The 21,779-nt window shown below is 32.8% G+C and overlaps 3 protein-coding genes and 1 pseudogene across 6 annotated transcripts; 1 reads left to right on the forward strand and 3 right to left on the reverse strand.

Moving 5' to 3' along the window:
* The first annotated feature begins 1,440 nt into the window (after positions 1-1,440).
* On the forward strand, positions 1,441-3,503 carry LOC140986664 (gibberellin 20 oxidase 2-like). The gene is made up of 3 exons (XM_073454976.1): positions 1,441-2,024; positions 2,138-2,459; positions 3,016-3,503. Exons 1-3 carry the CDS (start codon positions 1,468-1,470, stop codon positions 3,286-3,288), a joined length of 1,152 nt encoding a protein of 383 aa, XP_073311077.1. The 5' UTR covers positions 1,441-1,467; the 3' UTR covers positions 3,289-3,503.
* A 2,500-nt stretch (positions 3,504-6,003) lies between these two features.
* On the reverse strand, positions 6,004-7,021 carry LOC140986973 (uncharacterized protein At2g29880-like). Its single transcript, XM_073455395.1, has 2 exons — positions 6,695-7,021; positions 6,004-6,603 (listed from the first exon to the last, which is right to left on the reverse strand). Exons 1-2 carry the CDS (start codon positions 7,019-7,021, stop codon positions 6,004-6,006), a joined length of 927 nt encoding a protein of 308 aa, XP_073311496.1.
* Positions 7,022-12,881: 5,860 nt separating this feature from the next.
* Positions 12,882-13,688, reverse strand: LOC140985963 (nuclear transcription factor Y subunit B-3-like; annotated as a pseudogene).
* A 1,456-nt stretch (positions 13,689-15,144) lies between these two features.
* Positions 15,145-20,413, reverse strand: LOC140986254 (probable methyltransferase PMT26). Of its 4 annotated transcripts, none has more exons than XM_073454368.1 (9): positions 20,028-20,413; positions 18,179-19,267; positions 17,947-18,096; positions 17,375-17,645; positions 17,090-17,200; positions 16,830-17,004; positions 16,048-16,320; positions 15,738-15,932; positions 15,145-15,642 (listed from the first exon to the last, which is right to left on the reverse strand). In XM_073454368.1, the coding sequence occupies exons 2-9, from the start codon at positions 19,223-19,225 to the stop codon at positions 15,414-15,416; spliced, it is 2,451 nt and encodes an 816-aa protein (XP_073310469.1). In that variant the 5' UTR covers positions 19,226-19,267; positions 20,028-20,413; the 3' UTR covers positions 15,145-15,413. The 4 variants fall into 4 exon arrangements, with proteins under 4 accessions (XP_073310469.1, XP_073310467.1, XP_073310468.1 ...); XM_073454366.1 differs by having other exon boundaries at positions 19,988-20,413; XM_073454367.1 differs by having other exon boundaries at positions 19,972-20,413.
* Between the last annotated feature and the right edge of the window lie 1,366 nt (positions 20,414-21,779).

A 21,779-nucleotide genomic window follows, 5' to 3' on the forward strand; every position in this document is an offset into this window, starting at 1 on the left:
TATGGGCCGCCCCACATAAACAAGTTAACTGCATGGGGGAAATAGAAATGGTAACATCGTTTAAAAATTCAAATGTTTGGATAAAAATTAAAGAAAATATTTTTATATTTTTTTGAAAAGTGGATAGAATAGTGATAAATAAAGTTTTATAATATTTTTTATTAAACGAAAAATAGAGTAATTTATAATTTTAGACGGCAATTGTTGGTATTTTTAAAAATTGAACATGACGCCAAAGTTAGTTACGTCAAATGCCTNCTTGGAAGCTAATCATTTTTATTCCCACGTTATATTTTCATTTTTAGTCTTAGATATTTATTTATTTTTATTACAATTAGTTTAGTCATGTATGTTTCAAATATTTGATAATTTTAATCATTTTTTATTGAGAGTGTTTATTGAGAGTGTTGATTTGTATTGTACATGTTATCGTCATTTCTATATCACATCAGTGTCGCATAGTTGTAACGTCGAAAATAAGACTAAAATTGCAAAAATAACCAGCTAAGACTGAAATTTAACACATATATAGATGACCAAAATCGCAAAAAATATAAAGATATATGACCAAAATATCTAAAGTATTATCCAGATATTTGCACAAACGATTCTTGAAGATGTAAGATTTAAAATTATTGGTGAAGACAAAAAAAACTAGGAGTGATTGAAGACAGAGACTTATGCAAATTCAATCAAAAAATAATAATAATAAATTTTGTTTTCCATGAATTGAGAAAGTGACACAAGGGGAAGGGATAAAGGGGCGTAGGCCTCATTCGTCTCAGCTGTTGATAATCTTCGACTATCCCAATGGACGGCCTTTGGCATTACTCTCTCTCTCTCTCTATATATATATATATATATATATATATACACACACACGCACACTCCTCTCCCTGTCTGTCTCATTTTTTTTTCGATAAAATCTTAACTTAATACGTAATATTGGATTTTAGATAAGAGTATATATTCATTCAATCCTCGAGAGATTTCAATTATTAGTCCCAATTTTGTCACTTTTTTAAATGATTAATTAGGGAGTCGTGGTCATGCTCAATTGTGTTTATAGATTGTGCCATGGTAGGACCTAGCTAATAGGGATAATTAATGATATATTATAAATTTTAGTATAAAATCAAACATTAATTTGATCCTCTTTTTTTTCTTTACTCAAATTACATTTCAGATCAATTTTTGTTTTTATCACATTGTGGGTGTAATAATTGATTTGGCTGATGATGTTTGAACTGTTACATTGTTTAAAAATTTTGATTTGAGTTATATAATTACCAACAATTATAGTTTTTAGTGAAACGTCAAACATTCGATTATACATGAGCGATACTATTATTTTCACCTACCCCATCAATCATCTATTTGAAAATAAAAATCTCACTCCAGAAAAGTTTTATTCCTACTATAAATACAATCTTTCCAACTTCAAAACTCTTCAACTTATGAACCAAGATGGATTCTAATGCATCCACCCTCATTCTCACAGCTCCCTCACTGAGCCTCAAAACCAATATTAGAGATCAAAAAGAATCCCTACTTTTTGACACATTCCTTTTGGAAAAACAACCAAACTTCCCCACACAATTCCTCTGGCCACATGAAGACTTGGACTTTGCCTGTCAAGATGAACTCAAAGATCCACCAATAGATCTAAGTGGCTACTTCAAACATGATCAAGAATCAATCGGTTTCATGGCCAAACAAATCAGACAAGCATGTCTGAAACACGGCTTCTTCCAAGTCATCAACCACGGAGTCGACGGGCGTCTGATTCGAGCGACGTATGAACATATGGATGCCTTTTTCAAGCTCCCTTTGAGCAAGAAACTTGGTGTAAAGAGAAAGGAAGGTAGATTTTGTGGCTACTCGGGTGCTCATGCCGATAGATATTCGACCAAGTTGCCTTGGAAAGAGACGTTCTCTTTTGAATATAAGCATGCAAATGCCCCCGGGTGTGATGTTACCAACTATATTTACTCTGTACTGGGAAAAGATTTCGCAGAAGCAGGGTAAGATCTTAGATAAGTATATATCTATATATATATATATATATATGAATTTTTGCATGATATGAAATAGATTAATGCAATACAACCTTCTTTTTTTTTCATTTCTTTCTCAGGTTGGTTTATCAGAAATACTGCGAGGCAATGGATAACTTGTCCCTGATAATCTTGGAGCTGCTCGCGATCAGTATAGGGCTAGAAGGGTATCACTATCGCGATTTTTTCGAAGACGGGAACTCGATAATGAGAGGAAACAACTACCCACCTTGTAAAGAAGCCGGCCTCACCTTCGGCACGGGGCCTCATTCCGATCCGAATTCGATAACAATACTTCATCAAGATCAAGTTGGAGGGCTCGAGATCTTCGCAGACAACAAATGGCAGACCGTTCGGCCTCGGCCCGACGCCTTTGTTGTCAACATTGGCGACACTTTCATGGTAATTAAGCACTTATATATATATATACACATATATATATTTACATACGTACGTCTGTGCAATAAATGAGCATTATTAATTAGATCGATGCTACGTGGGATAAAAATTAAATTTCTCCACTTGCCTTTTTTTTGGAATTATTATCATTATATTAGCATGCATTCAATATTTAAAAAATGGATTGATTTGGCAATCCAATAATTATTATGAAAACCAAATATGGGACGGGACCATCTACACTAGTTTTATTACAATGTAAAAATCAATCTCTTCCACTTTTCACGAAAATATATATTTTATTTCAATCATGTTGGTTTTCAGCATCAAATCGAAGATTTACAGAACTAACAGTCAAATTGAGAATCTTATTCACTTAGTTTCAGAAGTTAAATTTTGTTTATGCATGTTTTAATCATTCTGTATGTCTCGTACTTGGAACGCCCGCACAAATTTCCGACTAAACACACGTCATCGAACATCTTGTCCGATGACCTCAATGACGAATATATATATAACTCATGAGTAAATATATATAACTCATATTATGTATGTATAGGCCTTGTGTAATGGAAGATACAAGAGTTGTCTGCATAGGGCAGTGGTGAACAAAGAGAGAGCAAGAAGATCATTGGTGTTCTTTGTGAACCCTAAAGAGGACAAAATAGTGAGGCCCCCTAAAGATCTGATGCCCAGAGATGAACCAAGGCAATACCCAGATTTCACATGCTCGGATTTGAGAGAATTCACACAAAATCATTATAGGGCGGACACTACTACCCTCCAAAACTTCGTCCATTGGCTTCATTCCAACCAAAAACATCATCTTTGATGTCATTTTAATGCATGAATTAAGTTTTTTCTTGGTGACGAATGGGTCGATTTCGTCCTTCGGGTCATTTCGTCTTTTCGCGTCGTCTTCGGATGGAGTACTAATGTATTATATTTCATGTGTACATGAGTGTGTTTCAATTTGACTTTTGTGATGTTTAAAATTCGTGTTTACGGATTAATTAAGTTAAGGAAAAGGGAATTAATTTAGTTTTATATTTTGTGAAGCGATATAATGTACATAAAATTTAAGTTATTTGTTTGTCATATTGCCTTTTCAAACAAAATTAAGTCGATGACAAACTATTAATCTATTGGGATCATTTCAAATTAATTATTTTAAATTTATTTCTCAAATCAAATGCACATATTCGGACACGATTAAATTTACTTTAAGCAAAGTACGTTGCATTTTTTGTTATATGGTTGTCCTTGCGATTTTGATATTTTTTTTTATCAAATTTCAATATTAGTCACGTATCTTATTATTTTTTTATAATTTTAGACGTTTTTCATAATAAATGCTTATGTGACACTACTTATCTCAGCATCACATCGGGGGTGTATTCAATCTAAAATTTTAATGACTTTTTTTGAAAGGTGGACTTTTATGGAGTTGATGGATTTTGATTGACTTTTATAGAATTTTATGGAATTGTAAAACATATTTCATAGAGTCTTATAGACTTTTTTTCAAGATTTTTGCCGACTTTTGTAAACTTTTATAATTGTGATTTATTTTTTTATTAATTTCTTTCAAATAATTATTGGACATGTATAACCTATTCAATTTTAAATTTTTTTTATTTATGAAAATGTAAATGAATTTTACTTACTTAAAGGTTAAATAAATTTAATTTGTGAAAAACGACAAATGAACTATCCAATTTATTGAAATCAAAATTTCAATTCTTTATGTCAATTCAACATATTAATGAACAATATTTTTATAAGTTCATAATAAAATTTTATTAAAATGAACAATCAAAATAATAAGTAGACTTTTACATAAAAAAAATCTAATCATTATTGACAATTTGATCAACATCGCTCCACATTCCATTGGCTATGGTATCCCTCCATGCATTAGCTCTTGCTCGTTGTTGTTCTTGAGTATCAAATAACTGATCAAAGTTGTCATCTCCATAAACTTGTGCCGATGAAGACAATTGAGCTTCATTATCTGGTTCAATTTGAAATTCATCACATCGACACTCCTTTCGAAGAAAATTGTGTAATCCAGCACAAGCCAATACAAGCTCTGTTTGGGTCGTATATGGAAATGGAGGGGCCATCTTGAATATTTTGAACCGTGATTTAAATATACCAAATGTCCGCTCTATAACATTCCTCAAAGAAGCATGACGAAGATTGAACAACTCTTTAGCATCTTCAGGGTGACGACCTTGACCTGTGAATTCTTGAAGATGATAACGTACACCTCGAAAAGGAGCCAAGAATTGACGTCGATTTGGATATCCACCATCCACTAAAAAATATTTACCTATCAAATCATATTTGTAAATAATTAACTAATGAATAATTTACATAATCTTTGAAAGTTACAAAAAATATAAATAGTCATGTAATATATAGGAAACAAATATATACCTTGTGGCACTTTAAGTCCATTATTTCTTGATAAAGCATCAGCCAACACGTGTGAATCATGAGCAGATCCCTCCCATCCGCTGAGTACGTAAATGAATTCTAAATCAAAGTTACAAGCTGCCAAAACATTTTGAGAAATTACTCCATGGCGATTACGGTAACTGTTATTGTCACGCCCAGACACTGTCGTTGGAATATGAGTTCCATCAATAGCTCCAATGCAATCCTGCACCAACAACATGAATAGCAATAACAATAATTACAACAATAAAAACAACAAAAAAAAATAATATAAGAATTTCATTACTTACTTTAAAGTAAGGGTAGAATCTTGTACTCTCTCTTATTCTTTCTGGTACAGCTGATCCAGGTTTAGCCATCATATCTACTGCAATGCTGTTTAATGCTCTCAACATCTTGTTGAAGTTTTGACTAGTATTGTAGTGTGATCGACCAAATGTTTTACGAATCAAGCAATATCGAGTATTTTGACCAACAATAAGTAAAAACATGGCAAGCATTTCTTCAACACAAATGTATCTTGTGTCTTGTAAGGGTGTTCTTTCTCTAAGAATGGTGCATAATTTTAAAAAAATATCGGGGTACATTCTGTAAATTTCTCGAAAATTTGTTGGATCCTCTTTTAATATTCTATGAATATAATCGTATCCACTTGTAGTTGTTGATTGTCTAGTTAAGGGAGGATGGACACGTTCTCTATGAATGTTAATTATGTGCTCATTTAGCACATATAAGATCTCAAAAATTTGGATCAACAAATACTCAAAAGTTTCATGTAATTCTTCTTCCAGTTCTTCTTCTTCCATTTGTTCATCTACGTTGTGCACATTGATATTTGACATTTAAATTAACCACCTGACATAAAACAAGTAACGAAAATAAAAAAAAGCTATGAATCCATGAAAAAACATCATATGTCTAACCAAACAAGATATGTTCAATAAAAAAACGGAGTAATTATAGAATAGAAATAATCCAAAAGTTCAAATTTGCTATCAGTTCAATAATTAAAAAGCAATTCAAAAAAATATTAGTAAACATTTTAACACAATGTTTATCACTCATTTATGCCACCAAAAATCAATCATCCATTTAACTTATAGTCTATCCATTCCAAGCGCTCTTCGATTGTCATTTTCAGGAAAGCCATCTTCTTTGATCTAGTATTAAGTAAGTCAAGCACCTTGTACCGAGTACGATTCTCCAAGTTTGGGACTTCCTTAATAGCATCCCAACAATTATCATCTACATCACCAATTGATTCAATCTTAGAAGCTACCTTCTCAAGGTTGTAAGAGAGCTTATGCATAATATCTTGGTCAGGATTCTTTGATGTGCTCGATTTTGTTTCAAACTCTATCCTATCTCGTTTTCGTGTGGCTGGTGGAACCTCTGAACTCATTGGTTGAGAAGGTAATGGAGAAGTAAAGTCCTCATGAAGTGGAGGCTGATATGAAGATTCTCGCCTTTCACTTTGAATGAATTCACCACTATCGTAATCAAACATGTAATCGTCTATTAAGTTAGTACTTTTATTTTGTTCAGTCTCAAATGTTCTCGCATCAGTGTCATCTCCTAATCCAATTGAACACTTTCCTGTGGCTGTTCCATTCCCAACTGCAATTCTCAAATCTTCATAATCTTCAAAAGTGCTTGTCCGATAATGTTCATGTTTTGGATGAGACTGTCAAAGAACAAAAAGCAACAAGTGTTAAAAATAATTCTAATTTTAATTGAAAAATGTATATTTTATTATTCTAATTTGAGATTCTCACCTTAAAATATTCATCCCATACTTCATCATTAGCCGTGAATTTCTTTGTCTCAGGATCCCATCCAAACCCAGAACTATGACGTGTAAGCTTAGAATAATTATTGTATCGTTGTTTGAACCATTTCAAACGGCTTTGATATTGTGCGAAAGTCTTTTCACACCCCAGTTTTCCGTTAAGAGTAGGAAGTATATTTTTTTCCACTGTTCTTTTGTTCAGCATCCCATTCTTATCACGCCATCCTCTCATGGCAGCATCGACCATGAGTTTTAATAATTCATTGCTCTCCTCAGTCGTCCACAAATTATATTTTGTTTGTGAATCGCCCATTTATAATTTCTTAAGAAAAGGTACTAGTTAAATATCTCAATAAGTATATTAAAATATAAGCATGAAGTTCTTAAATTTTTTGTCAAACATGTTAGAACATTAAATATGCATCAGCCTACACGTGTAAAAATGCATCAAACCTTCATAGTATATATATTGAAATAAAAATGAATACTTGTAAGAAAATAAAAGGGTTCACAGTCGAGAAGGAAAAATTACTATGCTCCTAACTCTTCTATTCCTAACAGCTGAAAAATGGCGTTATCTTCCCACACTTATTGAAACAAACAAAGAATTTCAAATCGACACTCCTTTGGTATACAATAATCATAATGATTCAAAAAAAAACACAATTCATCACATGTCGGATCATTCATCGTTTTTATGAGATGAAAGAAAATGTATGAAATACAATAATCATAATGATTCAAGAAAAAAAACAACAATTCATCTATTTTTACACATAAATATTGGCAATATAATAAATTCAAGAATGACCAATCATACCTTTGAATAGAAGAAATTTTTTTGAGAGAGTGAAGAACCCTAGAGATGGCTTGAGATAGAAGAGAGATAACGTATTTTTCAAAAAAGAAAATCCATCAAAATCTTTGGTATAGGTGGAAGAATATTTTAGATTTTCTGTAATTGTACATTAGGCTTCAAGGTTTGTACATGAACAATAAAATAAGAATCCTTGAAAATCTATGGATTTTTTGAATACCTCTTGACTTATGGAGAGTTTTAAAAAGTCAAGTTTAAATACCACATGACTTTTTAAAACTCTACCAAAATCTATGTTGAATACCACTAAACATATATAGAGTATATAAAAGTTTAAATTGAATACCTCTAGATTTTAAAATTTCATAAAAGTCATTAAAAGTTTAGATTGAAAACACCCCCCTAAATTTGTCACGAAAACAAAGATAGTGGAATAAAACTTAAATTTGACTACATAAAATACCAAAATCGCATAAAAACAAACATAAATGATATAAAAAAAAAAAAAATCAATTTTCTCTTTATTTTACTATAGACGGAGGATGTAGCTGCTAAATTGTGGGTTTTATTTCACTTTAAATTGAAGAAATACTCACCTTTTCAATTAAAAGATAAACATGAAACGATCAAATTTATATCAACTATGAAATTGGATCTAACCAATTCAACTTTAAATTGGATTAGGTTTTCTATCTCATTACATATCTTTTACATCTTAACTCATCAAATACCTTACAAGGAAAATGTTTGAGATCCACATTTTTTCCATTGAGAATTTCACACGTATGTTCACCTTTGGTCGATGCAAACTTAATTAGGGCATATTACCACAACGGTAGGTTAAAATGTCCCTCATTACACCTACGTTTTCTTCCTCCAAACAAATGCAACAACTGCGACGCCATGTGTTTGGTTGGAGATTGATGAACTTTGTGCCACAAAATTTTATGTAAAAGTTAGCTAGAGACAAGCAATAAGATATGCCCCATGAAAAGAAATTTGCACTTGATGTGGACACATAAAGGAGTGCTTTCAAACAAAGAAAAAGAGAGTTAGGGAACACCAAATTTCAAGACATTGTATGACAAATTTCTTGGGGCTTTTTTGCTGTCTAATTTCTTCACCATATTTTTTGCTTCTACCTACAACAAACAATTCCCTTTGTTTTGCAAAAGCATTCATTTACAGATGTGGTTTGTTTTTCACTACTTCCTAATTAATTGATAGTTTCTTGCCAATATCATAATCATCCGCCATTACTGTTTTTAGTCCATTAATTTGTATTTTTTTAATGTGATATCGGACATATCGGCAATGTCCAACACCATTTTCCCATGCAAAATGATCTAAATTGGAAAAAAGTGTAAATTACTTGATGAAAACGAAAAACGTAATTTTCTCATAGAATCAAGACTCCACCGATAGCTTATAGCTCGTCTGGAAAAATGTCCCAAAATTTGAGAAAATATCACAAGTTCGAAATTTTTTTTTTTTTTTTTAAAAAAAAGCAATCACGTTTGATTTCCAAGAGTTTTAATTAAGCTATAAGCAACTGTTTGGATGGAGATTGGTAATTTGGCTTGTGTGAACAATACGTACCCTCTTTTGTCATCTTTAATTAATTAATTAATTAATATAGGGCAGAACGATTAAATTAAATATATTTAATATTATTGTGTCATTTAGAAATATTTATATTTTATTTTTCACTTTTATGCAAATCACCAGATGCCCAGCATGCTTGTCGATTTGTTTTTTGCACTTGACGTGGATTCAATCAATCCAAACATCAAAATTTATAAAGGATATATAAGGTAACATTTAATGTGATTGCTTATATAATTTATGTGTAATACGGTCTCGCATATTTATTTATGTGATACTGTTGACTCGTTCTATATTTTTAATTAAAAGCAATATTTTAATATAAAAAACAATATTTTTTGAGTTGAATTGAAGATTTGTATGATAAATTGATCCGTGCAAGTTTTTTGTAGTTATTTATTGGTAATTATAGAGTATTTAATTATCATGTCGGACAAAGTAAAGGGCTTGAAAAAGGAATAGGTTTTATATTTATATAATTTTCGAAATTGCATGTCGGCAGACGACAATTCCTAAACTTTGTCAAGGACATTTACTGAGGAGGGCCCCTTTAAGATCCTATAATTTTGTCTACGGCTCAACAAAATACGAGACCACATTCATTTATTCGTAATGTCCATATTCAAAATTTTTTATACGTAATATAATATAAGATTATAGAAATTGGGAAATTGCACTTTTAAATAATATTTATATATGGTTAAATCTTAATTTTAGCTTTGAATATTTTAATTTTTGATAATTTTATTTCACCGATATGTTGACGTGTTAATATATACATTAACACCAATTTTTTTCAATATTAGCGTCACATTTGTGTTAGTTTGGAAAAACATATAAAATTACAAAATAAAAGTAATACATTTAAAACTGAAATATAAAAAAATAGATACACACACAAAATTATAATTTTTATATTTTATATACATCTCTTNAATATGTCCAAATTGTACATCCAATAAGTGAACGTTATTTCATTTGTGAGTACAGAGGTGGACACAGTATGAATAACATAATTATTAAAAAAAATATTATATTAAAATGGAGAAAAAAATATTATATATATATTGGTTGGACACCTTGACTCAATGGAGAAAAAAAATTCTAATTGGTTTCTGGGAATTAAAAATAAATAAATTCGTTAGTATATTTTGAATACTGAAATGTGATTAATAAAATGATGTCGGAAATAAATAGTAATTTAAAATAGTATTTTGAATTAAAGGACAACGTACTTTCTATTTTCTTGAGTTAAGTCTCAAAGTTGGCGAGACGGGGCTTGTAGCCCAATGATATCATTTTTTTGTCGGATTAGTCGGTTCTTCGGGTTCGATCCCCGCGTGTGTTATAATAAAAAATAAAAAAAAGTCCCAAAGTTGGCCCCATACGTAAATTGTACATCTGGTTTAACTTTAAATACCGTAGCTTATATGACATCCCCATGATCCAATTTTTAGTTCATACATATCAAATAGTTATCATTTTAATAAAATAATTCAAATATTTCTAATTATAAAGTCTAAAAGAATTTTGATTCAAAAAGTTAGTCACCTAAACGAACACATGTAAACAATTATCATTGTCTTACTTGACTCTTTTAGTTTATACGCTTTTGAACCCTTCATAATCTTTGAGCGGTTTTTATGATAGGTTCGAATCAAATAACAATGATTCCAATCACGAATCGCTAATTCGAAATATCTTAACAGGAGAATTGCTTGGCTGGTCAAGTAAATCCGGGTTCTTCGAATTGGAATAACTTTGGCAGCGCAACCCTTGCATCTGGAAACTATCTCTTGCTTGCTAACTTGCGCCTTCTTTTTTCATCTAATCAGAGTTATTTCTCAAAGACTTGTCGGGTCCCAAGGTCTAGTCTCTTCGTCATATCGAATCGAAATCATGTAAATGCATATTTTCCTATTTCTAATCTACTCCGACTGAGGAGCGGACACCACTAAAATAAAATAGGTGTACTCGGAATGGCACTCTGATCTCTAAGTGGGTCTTTCAATCGGTCTCGATCAAATGACTTCGGGCCCAAAATTTCATTTTTCAAACGTTCTTATAAGATAAACAAATATTGTTTTCCGATAACTCCAACATAATCAAATGCTTTATTAAAATTGTAGTTGATTGTAATTGTGTAAATCACATCTTTTAAATAATATAACAACCCAAGTGCATCATTTTGATCGTCATTATCGAGCACCTTTAGTCGACAACAAAAAATATCTAATGTTTCTCAAGAATATTAGACCAAATATTAGTTGAAAGTATATTCCAAAAAAAAACCCATTTGTTGAAAAGTAAGAACAACTGGAAGAACTTGCATGATTCAGTCACATAGCATGTTGCATCTTTTGCTAGCTCAAAGAACACCTCACTTGCAAATTGGCACATCCCATGTGACATGGAAATGATAGATATTGTATACATTGGAGTAATGTGATAAGAACTTGACTTTTATTTTGTTTATTTTAAACAACAGTAATTTCCTAGTACAGTATTTGAAGGAAATTTTGTAAATTTTCTTAGAGCACATAATGCGCACCTTTTGTCACTTCTCGGATCCACGACTGCGTAAGTACTGCATAATTGATTCATATAGCAACTAATTCATATATGTTTCCGCTTTGACGAAAATAATTAACTCAAGTTGTTATGTAATTTCATTGTATCTTATAATTAATCTATTTTTTTTAAATAAAAAAAACTTATGGAGAGCCGGTTCGCAACTTTTTCAAGTCGAGCTGACTCCAAAAATATTTAATTCGAATTCAAGTCGAATTCGAACAAGTTCCAACTTTGTCAAAATTATTTTGTTCTATAGTTTGTGCGTCGTTCGCGAGAATCAATATTTTATTAATATAATATAATTATATATTAAATAAATAAATTCGAGCATTTCAATTATTTATTTTTGAGAAATAGTAAACTTGTTCGATTATGTCGAGCCGATCTCGAACTTTAGCTTTAATTCGAACCGAATTCGAACTAAAAATTTTAAAATTCCAAGATTCGAAATAAAACTAATTGGAGATGAATTCAAACCTTAAATTATTCGTCATATTCGACACCATGCCTTTGATAATAGGACTAAGGCGGACCCGAAATCATGACAATCTAAACATGGAAAGATATAATGTCAAATTTAAATATGAAGATATGATAAATATGAAGCCCAAATTTAAAGCTATCCAAATTAGAGACCATAAAATTATTTTTTTTTAAAAAAACTCGAGTCTTGTCGTTGATCTTTCCATAGTACCGATGAGCAGAGCATTAGAAATAAATACACATAAAGTTATATGGTTCGATCGTTCCAAATTAAATTAATAACCAAACTTACTTTATAAGTTATAATCCTCGAATTTGAATAAAAGAATGTCAAATTCATGATTAAAAAAAAAAAATTGCTCCCAAGCTCCAAAGTCTCGAGGCAATAATGGAGTCCACCTCAAATTTATTTTTCTTAAAATTTCATGTATATAATATGATTTTAAAAAAAAATTAAATTAAATTCCCTTTGCATGTACTATATTCCATAATCCATAATATTCTACCAAATATTTGTTTCATGCATTTACGCTTATCAGAATTTTGATAAGTAAAAATGTGCAAAGAGGAGTCAACTTGTTCTTTTAACTATATATACTATCTTATATTTACTACATTGTATTGAATTAAACATTCACCGACCCTAAATCATAAAATACAAAATCAAAGCACGAGAATTGTCCTTTCATGAAATTTACCAAGGGCCGTCGATGTTGTCTTGTTGAGGCAACGTCGTCGGTATCGAATTTTGAGAGAAAGATAGAGGAAAGAAGGATCATTCGACACAAATGAAGGTTGAGGGATCATATTTGTCGACCCATACATACTATTATATGCCACATTTGGGTTTTGATCATATTGTTGTTTAGGCACATTAAGTTTCTCCCCTTCGATCTCCCTATACTTTTTGAGATATAGTTTTAGAGGGTTTAAATAGTCTTCGAATCCAAGAGTCACAATCGCCCAAAGAATATAGTCCCCATTAATGGTTTTTCTCTTCTCAGGTTGGCTTTTCTCGGACGCCTCCCCCGTGACGAAGCTAATGAACTCGAGACGCATTCTTGAAGGTTTCCCTTGGCTTCTTTAGAGATCTTACCATTTCCGGGGATTACTTTCTTCATGATGCGGCCTGCATTGGCTATTGGGAGGAATCCGTCTTGTTCTTTGTTGGTGTCGTTAGGCGATTTCTTGATATTGGTGGGAAAAGTGGTGACATTTTGAGTTCTGGAACTTGTGGTTTCTTGGTTAACCAAGCACCTTTTAGAAGCTTTTCGTCAGCTTATAGAAAACCAAAGGCTAATCGCAGAAAAAATACAAGAACTCTTAAAGGACCTAGGAACCAAAGTTCCTGGGGCTATCAGGCAGAGCGTCTAAGCGAAATGCTGGAGAAACGACATGGATATGTTCCCTACGTTAATTGAGTTCTTAAATTCTAGTCAACAAACACTACGAGCTGCCAGGTACAATAATTGGTCAAGGTTTCATGATTACCTTGTCCCATGCGAATCGTTTACATGTAGTTATTTAATACTCCTACGAAAAATTGATCACATCAAAACATTTCCGGGGCCGAATCCACTTTGAATTTGATAAATGCATTGCTTTCTAAAGGGTCTATTTGGGGGGCTCTCATTTTCATTGTCCCTAGCTCTTTTCATCTCTTTTTAGAGGATGGTAAAAATAAAATTTCCAAGTTTTGGTTTTTTTTTTTTTTTTTTTTTTTTTTTTTTTTTATACAAGGGTTGAGATGAATGGCATGAGAAACATGAAAATATGCACAATAATAGCAAGGTAAATGGCTTGTATCATTTCTAACCATGAGTACCCTTGACTCGCTCTCATCTGTGAAGGGTATTTTAGTAATTTCACCTGTGAACGTGCCCGACGCCCTACAAATCTTCTCCTCTAAAAATTATGATAATATATTATTATTTAGCTTTTTTTTTTTTTGGTAAAGAAATATCATGATGAGAAGAATGCATCTAGATTTATAAACTAATTAAAATTTGTTAAAAATAATCTCTTAAACAAAGATTTGAACTGGTTTGTTGATATTTGGGTGAGCAACTTAAGGCTCTGTAAAGTATTTGATAGGTTAGAATTCAGATGTAGTGGACTCTACAAGATTTCCAAAATGTTACTTATTTTGTTTGTGTATATAGAATTTCTTAAATTTCTTTTTGGAAACATACTAAGTTTGTTTGTATTTTTGAGTTTTCAACTATTGTTAAAGATATCAATGACTTATAACTCAATTGATATCAAGATCATAAGTTTAGAATTAAGCAAAAATTTGTATGAGACGGTCTCACGGGTCGTATTTTGTGAGACGCGTCTCTTATTTGGGTAATCCATGAAAAAGTATTATTTTTTATGCTAAGAGTATTACTTTTTATTGTGAATATCGGTAGGGTTGACCCGTCTCACAGATAAAAATTTGTGAGACCGTCTCACAAGAGACATACTCTTATAATTAAATCTCGGATTCGAGATCCAAGAGTCTCAAGCCCAACTCAAAAATAAAAAATTAAAAAAATATTAGAGTTGCATTATATATTACTAAATTATTATTGCCAAAGACTAGTTTTACAAGATTAGGTGCTACGAGACAACTCTTCAATATTTACTAAAATTGGGGTACAGAAACTTATTTTTATCAGTTTTTGGAACTAAAACCCGAGTTCACCCAAATAGCTTCGAATCTAGATTTTACGCCCTGTAATCTCCATGGAAACAAGACTCCACGTGCTAACCGAACTCGACCCCCATACGAGATACCCAAGTTTTAGCTAGCTTTAAAGCATTTTCAACATTTAGTTCAGCTCCACTCGTTTAACGTCCTCCGCGAGGTCGCGATATGATGGCCAAACAAAGCAAGTACCAAGACATATTGATTCATTAAAATATCTGAGATATATGTAACATTTGCATAGATTCACGATGGGAAGACAAATCTGTAAAGAAGAATCTCAGCAGTTTTGATTTCTGGAGTGTTTACACACTTGAAATGTGTGTAAATGGCTATAATGATCTACTAGTAATACATCACAATGAAGCAAACCTCAAAAAACGAATGCAGAGCACTACTACTCTAATTTGCTCGAAAACAATAGGGAAAATACAGTTATTACACATCTACATATGTATCCATACGAAAAAATACCTAAACTCCATGGCTGGCGGGTAATGAGATTCAAGAATTTCACCCGATGTATTTTCTAGTTCTTTAAGCAATGGCATATTGAACAGTCTCTGCTTCTTTAGGACGCCACTTGGTCTTTTGGGCACACAATAATCCTTCTTTGTCTTTAGAATACGTCATGCGAATATTCCACTGCATGGACTTGAAGATGTTCTCGAGTTCAGTAATGATCTCAACTGTGTCTCGGACTATAATATTTCCTTCGGGTCTCAAAATACGATCAACCTCAGCTACCAAGGCCATGAAGTTACACCTGTTGGAACCAAGATGAAGAAAGGTAAGGACAAAATTGTAGAGGACAGAGAGTGATAAAATTATATCAATGGAAATATGGAATATGAGACATACCTCTTTCTGATCTTGGAGAAAAGATGATCTGCATGGAGAAGATCGTACGATCTTGGATACGTGCTGAATGATTCACACCAATTGTGATAAATTCCGAATAGCCCTCGCTCATAAATAACTGGTAATGTATCAGGAGCATCTACAGAGACAACGTTCATGACCCACAAATTCATATCTTTCATAGCAGCAGCAAATCTGAAAATGAGTCATCGATTAGCACAAGCCACGGCTAGTTTCAAGAAAATGGTAAGTGGGAGACTAATGGGTTTATATGTTCCTCGGCAAAATTACAAGTGGATATTTTGTTTACCCTCCATAGACGGATCGCATGTCCATGACATTCCTGACTGTTGACCATTTTATCCCAAGTCCATTTTGATATGATTTGCTCACAACACGTTTCCAATGTTCAAAATCTGCAGCAAAGTCTTCGGGAGCCGGTTTTCCATAAACTCCAACTTGTGAACTCAACAACCAGTAAGGTGGTTTTCCCACTCTAGCAGGCCACTGTTCCGGCCATTGAGACCCACGGTCGGATAGAGCAACAGGCACTTTGTGCATGCAAGCTTGTAAAGGCACATTCCTGAACATATCAAGATAAACTAAAATCAAAATTGCCTTGTACAATCCAACCGCTATTTTGTAATCTTTCTACCGTTATCATATAGTAGGAATAGCATATGAATAGACTCTTCTATCAATTTGACCAATCATGTTATAACGCAAGAAAGATCACGGAGTAGTTACCACCAAAGCATATTTTGGATAGTCTCTTTCGCACAAATGCCGGGATTTGGGTGTGCCAGAATTTAATTGATAAATTACCAATTACAACGGAAAGCAGAAGGGTTGTATTACTCATCCCACATCAAATTACGGGAAGTGTGTAAAGGGGTTTATAAATCTACACAGTGGAGTTTGCTAGTGAAGCATATCTGGTCGTGTATAGACCCAGGGCTTGACAAATTTTAAGTCTGCACATTGATGCAGTGTTGTAAGATTTTCTAATGATGGCATTGTAAAATTTTCGATTTTTAAAAGCAAGCTTTACGATCAGAATCTTTCAAGAAGAATTTAGAACTTCGAACATACCAGGCAGCATTTGCATCATCAGAGTCTTTGCACAGTGGAGGATCATTGGATGGCCTTTGTTCATAGCACTCATTTGAAGCAGGCTTCTGATACACGGCAACTCCTACTCTGTTCACTGTGTCTTTGGTAATTGAAACTTCTTCCCAGCACATGGCTTTTGTCAGTTTCTTCATGGCTGTCAATATCACCAATAAAATGTACAATCTGTAAGAACCAATGTACCATATCAGCATCAAGGGACAGAAGATCGTAGACTGTACCTTCCCAAATCTCTACATCTTCAGGAAGTTTCTGGTAAATGGGAGTTGCGGACCAAACAAAGAAGCCACCAGGCCTCAGTAATCGATTCAGCTCCAAGAGAAGTTTACCACCTAAACATGTAATATGTCAAAGCAAAAAAATTAACGATATCTACAAAGATATCAAAAAGCTCTTTATTCTCAAAGTAACGCTTCTCTTATAATTTTCTCATACAAATTTTAATCCAAATGCTTGTGGAATAGTCCAATGTTTTTAAACTAAAGTAGCAAGAATATCTGATGTACCTTCGATATGCCAAGGGACTCTACAACGTGCACAGTGGACAATGTCAAAAACTCTCCCAGAGTACGGAAGTCTCTTTGTACCCATAACAGCAGAGATAGCAGGTATTCCTCTTTCAAGTGCAAATTGAACCTGTGCTTCATGCTCGTCTTTTGGAGCCAATGACATGGTCAGGGCGCCCCTTTCAAAGAGAAATCCCCCAAAGCTAGCAACTCCACATCCAACATCCAATATGACTCGGGAGCGGTTTCCCCATGCGACTTGGGGAACAGACTATACAACAATCAATAATCAAGAATAAGACAACTACTTCATACAAATTAGCACTCCATCTATCATACGATGACTAAATTTAACAAATTTGACAACTGTCATATTTCACACAGTAAGTGAAGAGGGTACAATGTCGTTGAATTACTTTTTCACACAGACAACAGAACACTATAAATATGCCACAAAGTTATATTTAGTCTTTTAACAAAACGACAAAGAAAAGGCCATGAATCAAACCAACAATCTAGCAGCCACAAAGTTTCAAACAAATGCCAGATCCAGGACACTTTTAGCATTTTACCTGTTGTATAAAGTCGATGTAGTGAAGTGCACCATGCTTGAACTGAGTTCCACCACCAGGGAAGGTGAGGTATTCACCACTAACCTTAACCCAATTCTGGTGTCCTTTAATTTCTGCGAGCTTGGTATGAGGTACATTATGGTACCAAATCTGTCGAATGGAGTAATGAAGTATGATTAAGGATGACCAGAACCTAGACTATGAAGCGAGAACAAACACTTTGCTACTTTACCTTCTCTCGACTAGTTGGCCACTCGATAGGGCGTTGGTATCCTTCAGGAAGTGGAACAAGGCAGGTTGGAGGATTTTCGGGGCAGTGCCTCTCCCTGTGTTCATAGTGCTTGGTTGATGGAAGTTTCCTAATGGCTGCCAAATTATCGAGGCATGGAATGTAATCCGTCCCAGCTGTTGTGTTGCACAGTTTCCAACCATAACCATTTTGAATCTCCGGCTCAGACGAATTTTGAGCTTCTTTCTCATTCTTTGACTCAGTTGACTGAGTTGAAAATGACCCATTTTGGGTTGCTGATTCATTCAAAAGCTCTGATTGAGCTCCTGATGGAAACACCTCACTTGGCTTATCCTTCTTCTCAGCGGAATCTTGATCTGATTCATCTTTATTTTGATCATCTCCCTTTTCCTTATCGTTGTTCTCACCTGAATTTTCTTCAATTTTTTTCTCATTATCATCAGAATTACTTTCATTGGTCTCTCCCGCTTCAGAGTCTTTATTCTCAGTCTGAGATTCCTTATTTTCTTGATTTTCATCCTCATTTTCCGACTCCTTATTCGATCCATCATCCTTATTATCTTCTCCACCGTCTTCTTTGGTTTCTTCGGCAGGCTTTTCTTCCGGTTTGTCTTCCTGCTTCTCCTCAATCATCTTTTCGCTATCTTTCGACTGACTGTTATCTGTTTCCTCATTATTTGAAGTCCCATTAATGTCGCCTTTAGTCGCATCGTCAGGTAAATCGCCGGGATTGTCCTCAAATTGCTTCGACTTTCCAGCATCAGTTGTCCCGCTGTCATCACCCGAATTGTTACTACTCTCGTTGCTAGTATCACTGTTGTTTTCAATATTGGTTTCAATATCATTCGTCTTCACGTCATTCTTGTTCTCCTTTGAAACATCAGTGTTCTGAACAGGGACAACAGATGATGATGTCATCATCCATACCCCAACTAAGCAAAGGGCTACAAAAACCACTATTGTGACGGTTGAACAGTAGCCTGATGCTGATTTTCGACCATCAACTCTAGAATATTTTCCTAAAGCCATTCTTGAACTGGTACGCGTCAATCAGCCAGTTTGATTCTACACCTGTATGCGTCATAAACAAATTATGAGATCGGATCTCATCTTGTATTCATAATATTTCAAAGATTAGTTATCACTAGGCTTGTCAAAGCAAGGCAAATATCCTTTGCATTGACCAAGTCTGAGAAGTTTTGCTAGACAAAATGATGAAGATTAAAAACCATCGCCTGTAATTTGTAAAATATTTTTCTAAGGTTTAAACACATCACCAGTGGCAGATCAAACTCGAGATGACATTACCAATCCAGGTCTGATCAGCATAACTAACATGCACCAAGAAATGAGACTATAACTCCTGACAGCAAGGATGATCTCATTAAAGCAAGTCAGTATAAACTGCATCATTTTAATAGACAAGATAAACGAAAGAGCAAACAATACCAGATCATCACAAGATCAAATCATCACAAATGGGAGAAAATGAAAATGACAAACAAAACAAAAAAGAAAGTTGTTTGGAATCAGACTGCATTTACTTCTAATCTTGCCGCCTAAAGATCCCAGAGCTAAATCTACATTTTTCTCTCTTAAACATCTGAAAATCAAACCAATCTTGTTTAAAGAACATCAAACTGATCAATACCCCAGATCAGAAACACACATCACACTTTATTCAAGAAATCAATCAGAACACAACCCAGAGAACAAGATCTAATAAAAAATCTAAAAAAAGTGTGCCACAAAACATTAACAGATTCAAGATTCACGCGAAGAAGGACGAACCCACGAACGAATCAGCTGCAGCAGCTGGGATTTCAGTTACCTTTCTTTTATCCTCGATACAAAATCCAATTCAGCAACGAGAACTTTGATCACATACCCATTTTATGCTTACAACAGGCACAACGTTCACTAAGATCAACGGATTTGCTTACAAGAAACGTGTGAAATCATGGAAAAGTGGATGTCTCTCTCTGCGTATCAATTCTTAAACATACATACATTAAAGAAACAGCAATAAAGGTTGGATCTTTTGATGGGTTTCCCTTATTTCATTCAATGCAGCTGTATAATTTTTCTTTTCTTTTCTTTTTCTATTTTCTCGAGAGAATGGAGAAATGGAGGAGCAGAGGAAACCACAAGAATGCCGTGAAATTCTTATTCTCACACAGTGAGAGCGTGTATATATGGATGTATTTGCCAGGATTATTAAACATTAAAGAAATGAGAGGTGATGCAGAGTGATGGCGCATATGTAGGGATAAAGTGAATAATAAATAAATAAATAAAATCCCAAAATATTTAGTTTTTATTTCTTTAAATTCAAAAATTCCATCAAAAAATTTCAACTATAATCTATTTTTATTATTATTTTATTAAAATTAAATATGTAGGTGTGAAATGTGGGAAAATTTCATGCTATTTTTATAAACATTATATATTTTAAGGTGAAAATTAATCGTATATATTTAGTAAACTATTTATTTCATTTATGTTTTGCATTTATTGCATTAAATCCTTTACTAGATTTTATTTTTATTATTTTACCAAATGTATGATGGTAGGTTTTTTTTAAATTTCTAATTTTAAATTTATTTTCCTTCTATTTGGATATTTGATGTATTGGGAATATTAATAAATTATACCAGATTTACCAAACATTGATATCTTTTAATTAAATTAAAACCCTTTGATTTCAAATGTAACAAATAGAGGGATTATCAAAAAAATTAAACCTAGCGAAACTCATAAGTATGGATTTATAGGATTATAGTACTAAACTTTGGGAATTTTTGGTTTCATTTTTACTACCTTCATAACTCATTTTTAGGAAACATAAATCAGATAAGTTATAATAAAGATTGTTTGACATCGATATTCATCGAGATAGATTTTATGTTAAAATAACTAATTTTTATATCATGATCTGTATTTTGATAAACAAAAAATATTTTTTTTTCTCGAATTACAAAACATTATATTTTGTTTAATACAAATCTTATTAAACTAATGTTAACAAATTTTTACATCTTATCTATCTATCTTATCCTAATAAAATGTTTTTCTTATATTTATCAATATTTTGAACTTTAAATTAAATAATCATATCACTCGTAACATAAACATTTCTTAATAACATGTGCATAAATTCGATATAGACGAGAACGAAAAACCCACCATATATAGAACAAGTCTCTATTGAGACGATCTCACGAATTTTTATCTGTGAGACGGGTCAACCCTACTGATATTCACAATAAAAAGTAATACTCTTAGCATCAAAAATAATATTTTCTCATTAATGACCCAAATAAGATATTCGACCCACGAAATTGATCCGTGAGACCGTCTTACCAGAATTTTTGTACCATATATATAATAAAAAATATACAAATGGTCAATATCAATAATTAGAGCTACCAATATGTATAAGATGGTCAAAAATAATCAATGCTATAGAAAAGAGAGTTATTAAAATTAACTTGAAACAAAAGTATTGCATGTTATACACATTAAAAATATTTTTGAATAAGTTAGTCATTTTCTCAATTAATGCCTCTTTTTGTTAAACTAT

This window comes from Primulina huaijiensis, chromosome 10 (genome assembly GCF_012295235.1).
Source record: "Primulina huaijiensis isolate GDHJ02 chromosome 10, ASM1229523v2, whole genome shotgun sequence".
Classification (NCBI taxonomy): Eukaryota; Viridiplantae; Streptophyta; class Magnoliopsida; order Lamiales; family Gesneriaceae; genus Primulina; species Primulina huaijiensis.

Bases quoted from the DNA above. Each gene is read 5' to 3' on its own strand.
- LOC140986664 (XM_073454976.1), top strand. From the start codon at position 1,468: ATGGATTCTAATGCATCCACCCTCATTCTCACAGCTCCCTCACTGAGC. The intron at 2,025-2,137 runs GTAAGATCTTAG...TTTCTTTCTCAG, and splicing joins AAAGATTTCGCAGAAGCAGG to GTTGGTTTATCAGAAATACT. The intron at 2,460-3,015 runs GTAATTAAGCAC...ATGTATGTATAG, and splicing joins ACATTGGCGACACTTTCATG to GCCTTGTGTAATGGAAGATA.
- LOC140986973 (XM_073455395.1), bottom strand. From the start codon at position 7,021: ATGGGCGATTCACAAACAAAATATAATTTGTGGACGACTGAGGAGAGC. The intron at 6,604-6,694 runs GTGAGAATCTCA...GTTCTTTGACAG, and splicing joins TATGGGATGAATATTTTAAG to TCTCATCCAAAACATGAACA.
- LOC140986254 (XM_073454368.1), bottom strand. From the start codon at position 19,225: ATGGCTTTAGGAAAATATTCTAGAGTTGATGGTCGAAAATCAGCATCA. The intron at 15,933-16,047 runs GTAAACAAAATA...ACTCATTTTCAG, and splicing joins ATGCGATCCGTCTATGGAGG to ATTTGCTGCTGCTATGAAAG. The intron at 15,643-15,737 runs GTATGTCTCATA...TGGTTCCAACAG, and splicing joins TTCTCCAAGATCAGAAAGAG to GTGTAACTTCATGGCCTTGG.